Source organism: Camelus bactrianus, chromosome 1 (genome assembly GCF_048773025.1).
Source record: "Camelus bactrianus isolate YW-2024 breed Bactrian camel chromosome 1, ASM4877302v1, whole genome shotgun sequence".
In the NCBI taxonomy this organism is placed as follows: domain Eukaryota; kingdom Metazoa; phylum Chordata; class Mammalia; order Artiodactyla; family Camelidae; genus Camelus; species Camelus bactrianus.
In genome coordinates this window covers 105065059-105084092 of record NC_133539.1, presented here as the reverse complement: position 1 = coordinate 105084092, position 19034 = coordinate 105065059, and the positions used below count along the sequence as shown (strand labels likewise).

The 19034-nt window shown below is 42.8% G+C and overlaps 1 protein-coding gene across 3 annotated transcripts in view; it reads left to right on the top strand.

Moving 5' to 3' along the window:
- Window positions 1-19034, top strand: part of CLSTN2 (calsyntenin 2) — a 592872-nt gene that overhangs the window by 207884 nt on the left and 365954 nt on the right. For all 3 annotated transcript variants that reach the window (XM_074370543.1, XM_074370548.1, XM_010952311.3), the window contains exon 2: window positions 17307-17429. In XM_074370543.1, coding sequence (XP_074226644.1) covers window positions 17307-17429 — 123 coding nt within the window. The remainder of the gene's footprint in view (window positions 1-17306; window positions 17430-19034) is intronic.

Genomic DNA, 19034 nt, shown 5'->3' with positions numbered 1-19034 from the left:
GTGATCCTAGAAGGAAGGGACAGGGGTGGTGTGATCCAACCTGAATTTTACAGGCCACCCTGTCTACAGTAGAGAGGATGCCTTGGTGGGTACAACACGAGAGACAGTTGTAACACTCCAGGGCAGTGGCCTGCAGTGGGGATGGAAAGCAGACACAGGAGATGTTTCTATGAGGGTCGTTCTATACAATATATATGGTAAAAGTGTACTAACAGATGAGATAGAAGGGAGGCGTGGAGGTGGATACCCAGGTTTTTGACCTTCCTTCATCTCTCTGTCTAACCAGCTTATCATGCAAGACCCAGCTGTGGTCCATCCCTGACCTCCTGAAGGTCATTATCGACCTCCCCTTCCTCTGAAGTTCCTACAAAATTACATCTGAGCTACCCAATCACAGCGTTAGAATTCTGAATCCTGTTCTCATTTTCTTATGTTACTGGGAGCTTCTCCCAGCAGAGGCCGTCCCTTGTCTTCCTCTGCACACACACTTCCTTGTCTCTTTGTAGTTCTTTCTCAAATGGACCACGCTGCGCCTCTCTCCGAGTTTTTCCCCATGCATTTCTCTCTCCTGGGAACATTCTTCAGTCTCTCTCAGCTGTCAGGTCCCAGCTCACCTGTCACTTTTGAAGACTGGTCCCTCCAACAGCCTCAGAAAGGTCATCCTCATAGGACCTCACACTTCCCCGTCTCAGCACTGGTCCCACTTTAATAACCAGTGTGATTGCTTAGTGCTGTACCTCCAACACCTAGCATCATTCCTCCCACGTACAAGTGACTCTATTAAATACACATTTATTGAATAAAACCGTTACTAGTGGGATTACACGGTATGCACGGGCCATTGGTGTTAACATTCCATTAGTCCGGCCCCGTGTGTGGGTGGAAGCCCTTTTGAAAGTTATTTTCAGGGAGATGAAACTCCTGTCCCTTTCAACCCCCAGGATGAAGCAGCCCTCGCATCATAAGGCTACGCTTTACAGCTAGTTCCCTTCCCTTGCGTTGTGGGAAATCCCATTTTCTCCTGCTCCATGCTCAGTGGAGTTGGAGACAATCTGCATATCCAAGACATAAATGCTTCATGAATCCAAGAGATACTAAAAGAGAGCCTGGCATGTCCAAACCCTAGAGACAGGCCCTGGGGCCAAGGACTGGCCTCGCGGGCACTGACTTCAACTCGAATGTTCCCCAAGAAGCCTGACCCACCTGTGACCGGGGCCGCACTGGCTGCAGAGCTTGGGAGCCTGCCTGGTGTGCACGGCGTCTCCCAGAGCTTGGTTTGGGAGGGTTTCAGAGTTGCGTGCCAGGACATGGTGTGAGGCTTGTTAGACTCCTGTAGAGGAGACGATGTTTCAGCCTCCACTGTTGAAAGCGGTTCCTGGCACTCTGGTACCTGCATGGCTCCTCTCAGCTTTAAATCTGGACCCTGTTGCTCAGACCGTGCAGACAGAGGCTGCTTTATAGAGATGTAGGGGTGGAGGAGCAGGTGCACCCATTGGCACAGGGACGACAAGGGGCTGCCAGGCAGTTACAATCTAAAGTCATGCTCCTCAGAAGCGGGGGAGTGCTCTGCCCTTGATTGTGTCACTCCTCAGAGCTGGCGCCACCTACCTGTGGCGGGAATGTGGCCAGAGCTCTGGCTGGGGGCTTTGGCATGCTGCTCAGCCATAGGGCGGAGCAGGGCTGCCCCTTCCGGTGATGGGGCGAGCCCTGCTCAGTGGTCTCCGTCAGCTCAAGCAGTGGATGCTGTGGAAAGAGCTATGAGGGCTGGTGCACCCCAGTGTTTGGGGGTCAGGGTTAAAAAGGAAATCAAGGCACAGGTGAATCAAAGAAGCCATTCTTAAAAATCGTCACCTTGCCCCTGCTCTCCTTCTCTGAGAGCTCCATCCTTTTGAAGTTAAAAGTCCTTAGGGGCTCTGAGATTCTCTTTGGATGAAAATGAGAAACTTGACATGGAAAGAGTCTGAGCATCATTCACCTCGGCTGCCCGGGGGGCAGTGGGGAGGCCGAGCAGGGGGCTGTGATGGCAGCCCGGGGAGGGGAGCAAGAGCGGCGTCTGGGAGTGAGGCTTCCAGAGGAAGCTGAGCTGAGCCAGGAAAGGGCTCTGAAAGAGGGGCCGAATGCCAGAGAGACACTTCCCTGAGCTCGCTCACAGTCACATTGGGTGCCAGCCCACTCACTGATTGAACATGTATGTATTATGGGTGCCTACCATGGGCCTGGCTCTGTCTCAGCCCTGGAGAAATGGTGACGGACAAAACAGACAGGGAGGGCTTCCATTTGGAGGGGCCAGAGACACAATTACTGAGTCAAGACTTACGAAAGGTCATTTCGGGTGTGATCACTGTGATGAAAAGAAGAGAAGCTGGGTTATGGGGGCAGGGAGAGTTGAGATGAGGTCTTCAAGAAAGGGATCTGAAGTCTGAGCTGAGGGTCGAGTGATGAGAAGCAAGTAGTCATGCCACAGGGGAAAGGCATTCCACACAGTGGAACAGTTAGTGCGAGGACCTCAGGTAGGACTCAGTTCGGTGAATTTGAGGAATAAAAAGGAAACCAGTGTGACTGGGGCATGGGGGATGGAAGTGGTGGGAGATGAGTCAGGAGGGGGCCTTATAGACTATGAGAAGAAATTTGAACTTTATTCTAAGCATGGCGGGCCACCTTGAGAGGGTCTAAGCAGAAATGGCCACCGCCAGCTTTATGATCAGATTTTGTTTTTGAAACCATCACTCCAGAAGCTCTGTGGAAAAGGGATTGTAGGAGAAAACAGTAAGGCAATTTTGAGGGTTCTTCCAAGGGTTCAGGCAAGAGATGGTATTGGCTGGAGGTAGGATGTTGGCAGGTGGAAGGCAGCTGCATTCTACTCTGTTGGTGTAGAAATGACAGAAGCTGTGATGGATTGTGTGGATGGGAAAGGACTGTTGGTTTGGAAAAAGCAGGAATCAAGCTGCCTCCTGAGGTTTTTGCTTCAGCAGGAATATTGGTGCCGTTTTCTGAGATGGTGCCCTTGAGGTGAGGAGCAAGTCCAGGGAGGAAATCCAAAGTTGCTTCCTGTTCCCAAGTGGCAGGCAGAGGTGAGCATTCCCTGAGCATTTGAATGGGGATGGAAGGTTATACCCGGTCAGGGACTCATCTTTAAAAAAAGAGCAGGTAATTCAGATTCAAACACTGAACATCCTTGCCCTTCTTTCTCACAAAGCCAGGGGCTGGGACTTGAAACATCTGGGCTCTGAGACCATACGTTCCACGGGCTGTTCCTGTGGAGTATGGGGGTCCTGGGGGCACCAAGGCAGACTCGCTCCTGGGGGACAGGGTACTGCTCTGACTGCTGACTTGAGCTTGAGGAGGCCTGAGGGCTTTGGCTTTGTAGAGACCCACGTGGACTGCATGACAGTTTGAAGCTTTTTTACCCAACCTTTTCTTTCTCTCTCCTGGAATTACATTTGCACCAAGGTCTAATCTGCATTTTCCCTTGTAAAATTCTTGCACGTTTAATCCCAGCCTGGGTCTTGTTATCTGCTTCTTGAAGAACCTGGGCTAGCACACCTTGCTAACCTCAAAGGGACACAGGCTATATTAATCCTACCAGATGCCAGCGGGACAGCAGGGGAGGTCTTGCCCATGCCCTTTGTGATGTGGATTGAATTCTTGGAAATGCACAATGGGAGGAGGCATCACTGTTGAGAAATTCAATCCTCATTTAAAAAAAAAGAAATGAGAAAATAATACTGAGAATTAACATGTAACAGTTTTTGTAAATATCTCCACTTTCACTAATATGCAGCGCACCAAATAATACACTATCAATAGCACGGTACCCATCTTAAATTTAATGTAATGAGCTCTGCACAATTAATTCCATTTATCTTTCTGTGCTCATAAGAATCTTTTAGACTTTCCCAACCCTAAATCAGTTAATTGCTAGTACATTTGTGTGCTCTGTTACAGATAATATGCATGTCTTGTTCCCCACCAAATGTCCTGTGACAATCTGATTCCATGAGTCAGGAGGCACTTTTCCTCCTGGGACCTTTTCAGTTCCATGGAAATCCATGGAATTCTCTTTCCAGGCTGAACGGTTTCAGGCGGGTGTTTATCTCCTGCCAGTTTCCTTTATCTGTTTCCTTTATCTATTTGTCCATCCATCCTCTTCTTTTTATTCCTTTGTTTCTTCCTTGTTCAGTAATCCCCAGAAGTAGTGTTAGTATATGTGGAGACCAACATTCTCTTGATCAACCAGAGTTATTCAGAAGTAAATGTGTCCAAACCAGAAATCGGTTAAGAGAATTTATATTTGGGGAGGATTCACTCTATATAGGTCTTTACAGATCATTGACACAAGCAATAAGAGCATATTTATTCACTGATCTTCTAACCACACTTGTTGAGCACCTGCCACGTGCCAGGCTCCAGAGTGCTTAGATTGTCAGATCAGGGATCCCATGCATTTGGCAGTGGAGTGGGGGAAGGATGCCTAATGCACTGACTCTTCCAGCTGCCAAATACCTGTTCTATTTACCTCTAGGAGAAATTGATCCCTTAAGCATGGATTTACCCTCTACAATTGTCAAGATCATGATTCCTCTGTTGAGATACAATAGTTGCCTGCCAAACACTCAGAAAATTCCGAGTCCAGATTTATTTCAGAAATTCATCACGATGCTTTTAACCTCTGGTGCCTTTTGCAGGAATGATTTATGAAGTTTGTTTCTTTTTATGGCGTTTCCTCCAACCAGGTTGCAAGTGATATAAGGAGTGTGATTTCAGACAATTATTCTCTTGACAGCGTGCGCTCAAGTTCCTACAGCATGAGAGGATGCTCCTCTTCCTTTTTCCAGAAAAGTCACAGGCCCTGTTACCTATATGCTAACACAACAATTGGTGTGCTGGCTACTCGGTCAACCAGCAGCTTTTCTGTCACAACCAGAACCAGAGAAAGGGCTGATCTTCTCACTACGTTGATGGACTTCCCCCAACTGAGCTGAAGCTAAGCATTGATTCTGTGAGCCTGGCCTTGACGACTTCAGACATCCTTTCTTTTCTCCCTCAGCTCTGCCTCTCTGTTCTCTCTCCACTCTGTTCCTCTGCTTGCACCTTTTCTCTTTATTCCTATATGAATAGAGCGTACTATAGCTCTTTGCCAGGTCACACAGCAAACTTTTCCGTCTCAAAACAATTTACCGCCCTTAAATATTGTTAGTGACCTCCGAGCTTTTGTTTTTGTGGATAATATCTATTGCCATTTATTGCATTAATGACAAAATCTAATATATATTTATTAATTCAGTGAAGAATAATAAGAAATCTGTCACATATTGACGAAAATAACATACTTTTTAATTAAAAATAACTATAGTATCCAAAATTTTAAAATAATGAGGAGAGTGCCATTGTTTTACATTTTTGCAAATGTCTGGCTTAATAGAAGACAGCTGAATTCTCATGTCTGTTTCTGGAGTCAGTCTATGGTGGTACCTCTCATATAGCCTCGGGAAAACTCCTCTAGAGAGAATGAGAACCAAGAAAGCAGAGTATCTTAGTACTTTCATGAAAATAAGTTTGACCTTGTGAAACTCTCAAAGGGTCTCAGGGACTCCAGAGGGTTCCTGGGACATACTTTGAGAACTGTTGTGCTAGGGTTAGAGATACAGGCATGAAAGACGCGGCATCTTTACCCACCATCTGATAATGAAAAGACACAAAAGATATGTACGGCCCAGTTTTGTCCTTGATGGGCTAAGGATAGGCAGGGGGCTGTGGGAGGACAAGGAGAGAGACCTGATTCAGCCCAGGGGATGTCTTTAGGGGAGGGGAGGAAGGAGGGTTGGAGAAGGCTTCCCTGAGTCAGTGGTGCCTAAGCTGAGCTGAGCGGAGCAGGTGGGGGTGCAGTCAATTCCACTTGAATGGAAATGGAACCGTCTTGTCTGATACCCTGATACTCAGGGCTGATCAGGAGGGTGATGCCGGGTATTCGGATTACAGCTTTATTATGATTGTGTGTTTGGTGCTAGTGGAGGGGAGGCTTTCCTTGCCTACCCTCTACCTCTGATATCCCACAACCTCCCAAGAAGAAGCCAGAGCTGGAGAAATGCAGAAAGCAGTCCATATAAATAAGAAGTGAAATTGGCCTGCCAGTGCTTTCTTCTCGAAGCCTTAAGAAGCAGGTGAGCCTTTTGCAGTGAATTTACTGTAAACCAGATAATTGCCACTCATTGTTCTGTACATCTGGGGATCTAAGGCATGAAATGGAATTTGCAATAAAAATGTATCGTGCATTTGCTACCCTGTCAAACAAAGTTGATAGCAAAAGCCACGAAGGCTTTATTTCTTAGTTTGCCAGTAAAGAAACAAAAGCTTGGTGTTTCTGTCTGAAGTTAAAAGGAATTCATACTGTCACATCCAATCTTCTCACTCATTTTGAATATAGCATTTAAAAAAATTCTCCAGTGAGTGTGATGGTTAGTTTTATGTGTCCGTTTATCTAGGTTGTAGTATCTAGTTATTCAACACTAATCTAGGTATTGCTGTGAAGGCATTTTGGAGATGTGGTTAACATCTGCAGGCGGCTGACTTTAGGTAAGGGAGATTACCCTCAATAATGTGAGTGGGCTTCACCCAATCAGTTGAAAGGTTTTAATAAAGAGCAAAAGGGAGTTTTCCCAGAAAAGAAGAAATTCTACCTCAAGACTGCAGCATCAAACTCCTTCCTGAGCTTCCAAATTGCAGGGCTGCCCTACAGATTTCAGATTAGCCAGCCCTCACAATGGTGTGAGCCAATTCCTTTTATATATATTTACAGACACACACACATATATACATACATATATGTCCATGTCTATGTCTATGTCTGTGTCTCTCTCCTTTGGTTCTGTTCCCCTTGAGAACTCTGACTGTTCTCCAGTTGGTTCAATCTTGGCTCTCTTGTCTCCCTGTGCCCACTCAGAGCACTCAGTCCAAGGCTTGACCTACAGGAGATGGAAGCAAATGTGTGCTACTCCACTGATCTCTGATTAGGGGGAGGAATGACCCAGTCGGGTGGGAACCTCACTTCTTCCATAAAAGACCATGACCTTGTATGATTTCCTGAAGCTCCCTGAGCCTCCATGACCTCTATGAGGAAATGGAGCCCACCTAACCTTCCCACGGGGGCAGTTGTGAAAAGTTAATGCGATCACAACCGTAGAGACCACCACACAGTAGACCCTCAGGAGTGGCAGTTCCTGATTAGCTACGTCGTGGTTGTGGTTGCAATTGCAGAAAGAATTGTGGACAATTACATCTAGTTGCCTAAATTCCGAAGTAAGTTACCGGCTGGTTTTAGGGGGTTAAAGATGTTTAAAATGCAGTGAAGGATGAGATATTGAAGTCATAACAATCTTGGGGAATTACAGATATAACAATTTAGTGCACACTTCAGTCCAATAATGTTGTTCAGTAGGTTAGGCATTTTGTGTGGAAAAAAGTTGGCTCTAGCAACTGAATGGGAGCATTAAACCATCACAGTCGTTTTTCCCTCTTCTATTCTAAAAGATTTTGGCTCCCAGTCTTTTTCACAGACTTAATCTGATTTTCCCAGCCCACCAATAGATTCCTTGCATGACTTGGGCACTGTCTATCTGGGGCACACTGGGTCCCAGCTGGGTCCTGACCACAGGCTCTGGGTGTTGAGATTCAGAATCAAACCAAGGGCCTTTACTGGGGACACATGCAGTGCTCATCAGCACTGAGTCAGCTCTGACTCAGAATCCCATTTTATCTTCCTCCTAGTAACTCTGTGGGGTTGGTATTACTCCATTTTCTAAAGGAGAGTGAGCAGGGGTCTGGGAAGATTTAAAGACTTGGCCAAGATGCCTTGTTGGTTACACAGTGTCAGAACTATTACATTAAACCTAGTACCCCTTGCACCTAATCTCGGGGTCTGTCTTAAGGCAAGCTTTGGGCAGTTGGCTTTATCTGGAAAGCTTGTGTAGAGACAACAGAAAAATCTCACTTCTGTAAGATTACACAATACCCCAGTGCACAGTTTTTTTGTAGCCTTGCTCCTGGCCCACGTGCCAGTACCCAATGGGATAATGGCATATGGTTCACCCCAGGCTGGGGAAATTGAGTTAATAACTTTGAGAGAACCCACACTCTAAACAATTGAGTATTTTTGGTTGGAAAATGGCAGATGGAAGGAAATTAAAAAAAAAAAAAAAGGAATAGTAGATAAATGGATAGATAGATGGATAGCAGGAAAGGAGGGAGGAGGGAAGGTAAGCCCTGGTCCACCCTCACTGAAAGCAGCCATCATGAAGTTAAGGATTAATGATTCAGCCAGCTTTTTCCTGAAATGCTTTTTCAACCCAATTAAAACAATATAATGTAACCCTCATCTTCTGTGAATCTTTGCATGTGTGAGTCACACACATGGGATTTGCATTTAAAACTCTCTAATTGGTACTTCTAGCAAGAGATATATATATTGCCTCTAATTAAGTGATGGCAAATGTCACCCTCTGTTTTGTGAGGCACGCCCTCTTTCTATTTGGGTGATGTAGGAATATCTGCTCATAGGGATCAAAGCGCTGCTAATTGAAAGTGCCAGCAAGGCACTGAAAGTGCCAGCAAGGCAAAGGTGTGATCACCTCATTTATCAATGAGGCACTCTGTCAGGACCTGTGGGCATCATTGTGACTAGGGTGCTCCCTCTCCCGGAAGAGGGGGAAGGAAGGACAAGGAAACAGCTAATGGCAACACAGTGGACCTATAGCATGAGAGCAGGCAGTGGAGGGTGATGAGGGGTGCAGAGGAGGACCACTGGAGGAGGTGGGGCTGGGGCTGCATCTGAAAGGATGAACAGGCAGGAGCCAGGAGAAGGGATTGTGAGGAGAGGGGTAGATAGCACAATGAGAGCAAAGGCCTGGGTGATGGAGGGGACTGGGGTCTTTGGGTGGCTTTGTTGGTCTTGTGGTTGGGAGGCAGGCAAGCAAAGGACCAGACTTGCCCTTAGGCAGGCTTACCTCCACATAGACCTGGGTCCTATCTCACCTGCACTCCCAAACAGGGAATAAAAATACTTTAAAGAATGCTATTACAATTATTGTAGTTAGGAATCATTTTATTGCAAGAACAGACATCCACTCAAACTAGTACAAATTTGCAAAAATGGTGGTTGGGGGAAGAACTACTGAAAGGCTTCACTTGGCAGCCCCAGACACCCCATGGCAGGCTGGCAAGGCTGGGAAGGGTGAGCAGGGTCTGGACTAGAGAACAGGGGTGGGGGCCAGCCTCTGTATCCTCCATAGCTGCTCGGGGTGCTTTTCTTCTCTCTGCATGCTGGCTTCAAAATCCTCTGTCTCCTGGCAGATTAGATTTCTCTGGTTTTAACAGCTTCCTACTCCCTCCTCAGCGTTGCCTGATCGTTGCATGAACGCCAGCCCCAACTGCTTCTGAACTTTCAGCTCAAGTGCCCACCTCCAAATCATTGTAGTTTGTGGGCCTCTTAAATCAAAGCTCAAGGATCCAATCAATTGGCCCAGCCTGCTCCACGTATGGATTTCCCCCAGGAGTTGGATGTCCACCCTGGTCTCGGTAGCTCTACCAGAGGATTGAGTCAGGAGGGGAAATTGGCCATGACAGGCAAAAGAACAGTCTGACAGCTAGAATGACCTGTTCACTAGGGTATAGTTAACCTCACTGGAGCATTTTGCAATCAGTATGGTACATTTCTACTCAAGACTCACTTTTATCCGGGAAGAAGTATTGGAGTTCTGAGGCTTGAGGAGCTAGCAATGGCCAGAGGGTCAACTGTAGGATGTAAGCAGAAAGATTGAAAGGGTGAGTCATCAGCCACTTGTCCCTGCTGCTAGGATTGAGTGTTAATGCATTTTTTTCGTAAGTGGAAGCAAAGAGAACCAAGGAGTGCTCACATCTGTGTTCTAGTTAAAGGCGCATTGGGTGGCAAGACCTAATTTCTCTGTAAATGGAGCAGAAATATCACACACTGGTGTTTCTTCTATATGAGTGCAAAGACACAGGCATTTTCCAGATGCTGAAACATCATGGAAAGGAGACAAGATGGAGTCAAGAAGCAGTCCTAAGAGGGCATGATGAGACAGCTCAGCCTCGAGAGGAATTTTACAGTAAACATGGACATTATCTTGTGAAGAACTGATAAAAATCAGTTCTTCTAAAGTTACAACCAAATGGAGCAAAGTATGAGCTGATTGGCCTCAGTCTATTGGAACAAAAAGACAAAACATTTGACAGGGAAAGGAAGAGATTAAATAAGAAATTACAGCCAAGCCACAAGCATCAACACCTATTGCTTCTTTCTGAAAAGGTGATGGTTCTCTAGTGTCTTTTGAAGCCAGGGTTTGGAAGCGGCTCCTGGATGATTCTGTACAAGCCAATACTCCCTGGTTGATGTAGAAGATACCCATCAGTCCAGCCCCTTGGCTGGCCTTGCACTTCAAACTATGTTCTCTAACCAAACCTATTCCCATTCCCCCCATGGAGTTCCAGATGCTTTGATCGTGGGACAGTGTTCCTCTGCCTGGGACCCTCCGTATCTTGTATCCCTGTTTAATTCCTACTGCTCATGACTTAGAACCTCCTTTCTCCAGGAAGCAGTCCTGGATTACCATGGCTGGGTTGGTGCTTCTCATCATTTTCCATAGAACTCCGCTTTTCCTCTTCTTGCCTGCCTCTTACTATACTGGTTCTCATGGATCCCTAGAATTGGGGATCTAGCCTGAGAATCCCTTGAGGATGAGGACTTGGTCCTTGTCCCATATTTATTGAAGTATAATTTACACACAATACAATTCACTCTTTTTAAATGTGCAGATTGGTAAATTTTAGCAAAGGCACATGGAGGTGTAACCATCACCACCATCAAGATACAGAACAGTCCCATCATCCCAGAAAGTTCCCTTGTGCCCTTTTGCAAGCAAATGGCATCTTAGCCCCAGACCCTAGCAATTCCTGACCGGTTATCCATCCTTCAACTTTGGCAGTTTCTTGAATGTCATATGAATGGCATCAAACAGCATCTAGTTTTTGGGGTTTTTTTTAATCTATTTATTTAAATAGAGATCCCGGGGATTGAACCCTGGACCTCATGCATGCTAAGCATGTGCTCTACCACTTGAGCTATCCCCTGACCCCAAATAGCAAAGAGCATGTAGTCCTTTGTGTCTGACTTCTTTCACTTCACCAGTGAAATACTTTGGAGCTGCATCCATTCTGTTGTACGGATCAGTTGTTGATTTCTTTTCATTGCTGAGTAGGTGTCCATTATATGGATATACTGCAATTTGTTTATCTATTCACTGGTCAATGGCCATTCCACTTTGGCACTATTCTGAATAAAGATTCTATGAACATTTACCTACAAGTATTTTTGTGTAATTTATGTTTTCATTTCTCTTGGGTAAAACCTAGGAATGGAATTGCTGAGTCATTTTAAAAGAAATTACTGTTTCTGAAGTGACTGTATCATTTTACATTCTTACCCGCAATAGATGAGACTTTCAGTTGCTTCACATCTTCATTAGAACTTGGTATTGTCAGTCTTATTTTGTCCATTCTAGCGGTGATTTGGTAATATCCCACAGTGGTTTTAATTTATACGTCTCCCATAACGATTAATGTTGAACACTTTTTCTTGTCCTTATTTATTCTCATATATTCGTTTTAGTGAAGGGTGTGTTCAAATTTTTCCTTTTTTTTTTTAACAAATTGTCTTTTTGTGTTGCAAGAGTTCTTTATATATATTTTTAGTATTTATTTATTTTATTTTTTATTTTAAAATTTTTTATAGAGATAGTCAGTTTACAATGTGTCAATTTCTGGTGTATAGCACAATTTTTCAGTCATACATGAATATACATATATTCATTTTCATATTCTTTTTCACCATGAGTTACTATAAGATCTTGAATATATTTTCCTGTGCTATACAGTATAAACCTGTTTACCTATTCTATTTATACCTGTCAGCATGTACAAATCTCAAACTCACAGTATGTCCCTTCCCAACCCCCTACCCCCTGGTAACTACAAGTTTGTATTCTATGTCTGTGAGTCTGTTTCTCTTCTATACTTAAGTTCATTTGTCTTTTTTTTTTTTTAAGGTTTCACATATTGAGTGATATCATATGGTATTTTTCTTTCTCTTTCTGACTTACTTCACATAGAATGACATTTTCCAGGGACATCCATTTTGCTACAAATGGCATTATGTTGTAATTTTTATGGCTGAATAGTATTCCATTGTATAAATATATCACAACTTCTTTATCCAGTCATCTGTTGATGGACATTTAGGTTGTTTCCATGTCTTGGCTATTGTAAATAGTGCTGCTATGAATATTGGGGTGCAGGTGTCTTTTTGAATTAGGGTTCCTTCTGATTATATGCCCAGGAGTGGGATTGCTGGGTCATATGATAATTCTATTTTTAGTCTTTTGAGGAACAATTCCTCTATATGTTTTTGAAAACTTTCTCCCAGTCTGTGGCTTTTAAAAAATATTTTCTTAGGAATGTTTTCTGAGAATAGAAATTTATAATTTTTATAAAGTTTGATGAATCAACTTTATCTTTTATGGTTCATGCTCTTTTGGTCTTTTCTAATAAATCCTTGCCTAACTACTCAGGGTTTTTTTTCCCTATGCTTTCTTTTAAAGGGTTTATAATCTTAACTCCTACATTTAGGACTATGATCTATTTAGAGACCTTTTTTTGTGTATGATGTGCAGTAAGATTGAAGTTTTTCTTTTTAAATATGTATATCCAATTTTTCCAGCAGCATTAAATGAAAGGACTATTTTCCCCCCATTGAATTATCTTGGAACCTTTGTCAGAAATGAATTGACCATTTCTTTGTGTGTCTATTTCTACACTCTCATTCTTTCTATTGATCTATATGTCTATCTTTATGTTAATATTATACTATCCTGATTAGTGTAGCTTTACAACAAGTCTTACCATCAGGTAGTATAAGTCCTCAAACTTTGCTCTTCTTTTTCAGAATTGTCTTAGCTATATCAGGTCTTTTTCATTTTCATACAAATTTTAGAATTAGCTTATCCATTTAAACAGTTTTGCTATTATTTTGACTTGGGTTGCATTGATGCTATAGATTGATTAAAGGAAAATTCGTATTTTAACCATATAGAACCTACCAAATCATGAAAAGTGTCTATCTCTCCACTAAGACCTCTCCAGGTCTTCATTAAATTCTCTCAGCAATATCTTAAGAGTTTTCAGTGTACAGATCTTGTATGTATTTTGTGAAAGTCATTCCTAAATGTTTCATGCTTTTTCAAGATATATTAATATCTTAAAATTTAAATTTCCAATTATTTATTTCTAGAACATAGAAATACAATTGATTCTTATATATTGACTTTCTACACATAGATAATAAATAAAATTATTTATTAGTTCTAGTAGTACTTTTGTAGATTTCATAGAATTTGCTTATTGATGATCATGTTCTCTGCAAATAAAGACAATTTTACTTTTTCATTTCCAATCTGAGTAGGAAAAAATTCACTCTTTAGTCACTAAGTATGATGTTAGCTATATAGATTTTTTATAAAAGTTCTTTGTCTGATTGGGGAAGTTTCCTTCTACTCCTCATTCACTGATAGTTTTAATTGTGAATGGATGTTGAATTTTGTCAAATGCTTTTTTCAGGGACATTTTAACCCCCTTTTAATGCCAATGCTCAGACTATGTTTGCACATTTTAGGTACTCCATAAATACTTGTTGAATGAGTGAAGCTGGGCTGCATCCCCTGAGAGTGTAAGGCCACACTTCAACCACTCAGAAGCATGATGAGCTAGGGGGACTTAAGGGTACTTGAATGCCTTGTCACATCAGGGGTAGTAGATTTGCCTAAATGATCACACAGTTTTCACAATATTCCTATGAAGTAAGTATCTCCACTTTACAAATAAAGAATGAGTAATAGATGGAATGATTAAAAAGCTATAATATTGTTGGGATGTGAGGAAGAAGTCCTATGTTTCATTACTCAACGGAAATCAAAAGACAATCATTAAGTTCAGAAAACAAATAATATACAAAGAAGGCTAGTTCCATATATGATGCAAGTAAAAATGGAGTATGATTCAGCTTTTTGATGGTATGAAAGAATCAAGAATCCAATTGGTTTGAATACAAGGAATGGTGTTCTTGAAATGACTGTTGGACCACTAAGAAGGAAAAGTAATCCTTGACACAATACTTGGCTCAGCCATGAATGGTATCCTCATGGTCAAAATTATGTCAGTGTAAGTCATTAGTTTGCAACCCTGAGGATCTGATCTATACTCAAAGCAAAGATTTAGTTTTTAAGTTAATTACTCATCAAAATGCAAATGTTTATCAACCTTGACAAAACAAAACTTGAGATAGATCTAAAGAAAGTTAAAAAGTGGGAGAGAAATGAAGAAATTTTAGGGATATGAACCATCTTATTTTCCAAAAAGGGTGCATCTAAACCCCTCTGAGACTCAGTTCCTCACCTGCACAATGAGATACAAAGTCTAATCTGGTGGGTTTGTTGGGAGGATTAATTAATGTATTTCAAATGCCTAATATGCAATAAGTACTCAACTAACTGTAGTAGTAATAGAGAGGAGAAAAGGGAGGCAGGCCTGTGGGTAGAAGGAAATAAACCCATCCCCACTAATGAGGGAGAAATCTTGACTTCTCAACTTTAGGGGCAACAAAGCACTTCTCCTTCAGACACTGTTACTGCCCAGAGAGCAGGGGGTGAGTCTGGGTAATGAAATGTCAGAGGCTATGTGCTCTGCCCAGGACATCTGAATGACATGACAACCCCATGGCAACCCCTTCTTCCCCATTTTACAGGTGGCAGAGTTGAGATACTGAGGCCAGCTGACTCGTATAGGACCAGCCCTGAAGTGGCCAAGACACTGAAGTCCAGCGCTGTGACTCTAGATTCCGTTGTCTGCCACTGAGCCAAGTGGCACATGAATCTGAAACACTAGATGAGTTCCTGGCATATCCTCTGTACACATTTCTAATTGAATAGGCCCCTAGGTTTAATTAAAGGGAAAAAAAAGATTAATTGTTTCTCCCAACAGTTGCAAATTATTTACATTGCATTTGTGTTGATGGCTAATAAAAGAGCACAGGAGTGTGGGGACAGCCCAGAGTGGCTGTAATTCTTCCACGGTCCATAATGAAGCACTGGTTTGAATGCCAACAAGTGAGCATGGATGCGCCTGCAGCCCGTTAATACCTGCTCTAGGCAGAGCAGCTCTCTGCCCTGGGTGTGATTCAATCACCAGAATAGGTCTCAGAAGCCAAGACCTGAGAACAGCAATGCATATGTCCCTGCCCCACTAAACTGCCTCTCAGTTAGTTCGTGGTTGCTGTGGAATGGGAGACAGAGAGCAAAATGGCAGCCCAGGTGGAGCCCACCACCAATCCTGGAACAGCTCTTCACTGACATTTTGAAGCGTGATGGAGTGGGAAGGGGAAAGCTGCAACTGAGCTGTTCTTAAATCTGTGTATAAGCTCTTGTTTTGCCATGGCTATTGAAAAAATATGTCACATGCATTGTGTATATAAAATATATTATAATGTGAGTTATATAGTATAATGTACATAACATGTATTATGTGTGTGTGCACTTTTTGAATATCACAGTGTATGAAAAAGGTTTTGGTTTTCACAATGATTAGTTGTTAACCTTGTGGCCATCTTGGGGAAGTCACACCTTGTGAAAGTAGTTTCTTTTATCATTTTCATAATGATCACACTTACTTTGCAAGTTGCAGTGGGGAGCATCACGTATGTGACAACATCTCTGAAACTGTGAAGCCAAGTGTGAGGATTGGCACTGGGACACCTCTGATTACTCTAGGGCTCCCTCTTATCTGTTGTTTGGTTGCTAACTACTCTGCACCCAGACTTCTGTGAGGATATGTGGGGGAATAAAAAGGCAAACCAAGGAGCTCACAGTGGAAGAATTAGATTAATATTTTAGAAAAATCACTCTTAATGCCAGTGTTGAGGATGGACTGGAGTGGGGACAAGACTTCTTACCGGAAGACCAATCCGGAGGCCATGTAGCTATTTACATAGGTGGAATTGACAGGAATAGGGTATTCACCAGATCAGATCGTCACATGGGACTCTTACACCAATCCTGGCACAAGTCTTGGTACTGACTGACTTTACATTATCTTGTATTCATTTGCTTCTAACAAAGTACCACAAACTGGGTGGCTTAGAACAACAGAAACTTACTGTCTCACAGTTCTGGAAGCCAAAAGTCTGAGGTCAAATTGTCAGCAGGACCATGCTTGCTCTGAAGGTCTGTCTTATAGCTCTTGGTGGTTCCTTGACTTGTGGCAGCACAACCTTCTCCTTGTGTGTATGTCTGTCTCTGTGTCCAAATTTCCCCTTTTTATGAGGACACCAGTCATTTTGGATTAGGGCCAACCCTAATGACCTCATTTTAACTTGATTACTTCTATAAAGACCCTATCTTCAGATAAGGTCACATTCCAAGATTCAGGAGGTTAGGACTCCAAATCTTTTTTTCGGGGACACGCTTAAACTAGTAACATATATTTGATATGCATTTTAAGTGTATTAATTGTACATTATATAGTATATTGTTCAGCTGGTCAAATTATTGAAGAGCAAGTTAAAATACTAGATAATCTAGACCATTTAGATAGACACAACCTTAAATGATCAGAAAATATTCAAACATTTGTTGTACGCTTCCACATATATTGGTCCTTACATGTGTATCTGTATATAAAATGTGGTAACAGCTCCTAATGATGGATCAGATTAGGCTGAGGTCAGAAATCCCAGCACACAGCTGCAGTCTGCTAGTTAGTTGATTGATAAGAGGCTTTAACTCTGAAACATCTATTAATAGATGGTAGCAGTTGAGAATTAAAGCTTTTGATTGATGTCTTAAAAATATCTCTTGATATTGGGCATCAAGAAATAGAAATAATGGGATTTTGGTAAGGTGAGAGAGCCACGGTCTTAGAACTAAAAGTGTAACTGAGTCCTAGCGCCGCCCTTACTTTCTGTGCGCCTTGAGTGAATTGTTGAACCTCTCTGAGCACATCTCTGAAGCCACCCTGGGTGTGAAATAGGATGAACGTACTCTATATCCCTCATGTGAGGTTGGATGAGAGCCTATGGGTGTGCAAATGTACAATATTAATAATATCGTTATGGATTAGTTATTCAAATGATGATCTTCAAAGTCAATCTTTCTGTTTTTGTTTTTTTTTTTTTTCCCATTGTTTTCTAGTGAACAAGCACAAACCATGGATTGAGACTTCGTATCATGGAGTCATCACGGAGAACAATGACACGGTCATTTTGGACCCACCGTTGGTCGCCCTGGATAAAGATGCACCGGTTCCTTTTGCAGGTAAGGTGATGGCTCCACGTGGTTGGGCTCCGCTCACTTGGGAGATGTGTTGGGAAACCGTCTTGAAGCCCAGGGATGGGCTTTATTGCTATTGCCACCACCTGTGTCTCTCACAGATCAGCCTGTGATCTCAAAGCTGTATGCCTCTCCTGATTCCTGGTGTGGTTTCTATATCACCCTAAGGTTTTTCTCCTTGGTGTTGCTTCCAATGCGAGACCCTTATGTCTTCTTCTTTTGAGAGATGGTATATCGCTGAAGTGGTCCCTGGAATTGGAAAAGTTGAGCCAGCAAGGTCCGTAGGGGAATTTTCTCTCTAGAAAAATGATCCATAGACATGAGATGTGTGACCCACTGTCCCCACTACCCACATATCATGGACAGGTGAGAAGTTGTAACTTTGTAGATGGACAAGAGAAAAGGGAAAGAAAAAGGATCAAATGTTATTTGCTAAGGGTGGGACAGGGTCATGCCCTTAAGCTTCGAAGTGGGTGCAGCTTTGGGAGGAGGAATCTGGAGGCAGTGCCATTTTGCCCTTGCAGCTTGTGGCTAGAGAGCCTTATCTTTGTCTTCAAGACTACACGTCTCCCTCCTCCAACCTCCTGCAAGGGCCAGGTCCTAGGAGGGATGCGCAAAGAAGATGGCTATGTCTCATGTTTCCATAGATTTTGGCGAAGAAAAGGGGATGGGTGATGGCAGGGGGAGGAGGGATCGGACAAAGAATTTCTGAAGATGCCTGTATCATGAGTAATATTGTTAGCATTTTATAACTGTCAGGAGAAAGACAGGAAATTTAATGAAGGTTTTCAAGATTTCTGGAAGATTGCTTTATGATAGATGGGTGCCAGGCTGAGGTTTTCACCATGATGAAGTCTATCTTTTCTGACAGTTTGTCTGCTACGTTATGAGCTACTTGGACAGAAAAAAATTGGCTCTTTGATACTTCTAAGAGATAAGCTCTGTGAAGGCCTTTTTTCCATTACAGTACATTATAAAAGTAAGGAGCGGGGTTAAATGGGGAATTTCAGCCTTATGTGAAGATAAACCCGTAAGCATTCTTGCGGAGCATGAGGGAACTACTCTTGACTCTCAGAAGAAGGCTTTATCTTTATTTTATGTAGAGTCATAACCACCAAGGGTACCTTAATGTGACTTCCATAGTGTTTAGAGTGGGGACATTTCCATACATCTTCCAGCCATCCTCGGGGGTCCCAGCTCATCCTAATGCCACTTGGCAGTGTAAATCCCATGCTGTCTTTTCCACAAAAGACGAAGTGTCTTCCCCAGACCTTCTTTCCCAGTCCAGGAATATTCCAGCTCATCCCCTTCTTGGACATAACTAAACCATATTGGGGTTAATCAGCAATTCTCACCAACCTCCTGGAAAAGAGATTTTAAAATAAACACTAGCAAAAATGTTCAGGTCATGGAAATGCTTGGATTGGCTTGTACTGTGTGCTTTAAAAAAATGAAACAGAGACAACATTTAGAAGTTGGGAGATTTGGCATAAAATTGTAGGATTCTGGTTTATCTTGATGAACTCGATCTAAAATACAGAGCTGAGTCCTGGCTTCCGTCAGCCCCTCTCTCATAGCAAAGGTCCTTCC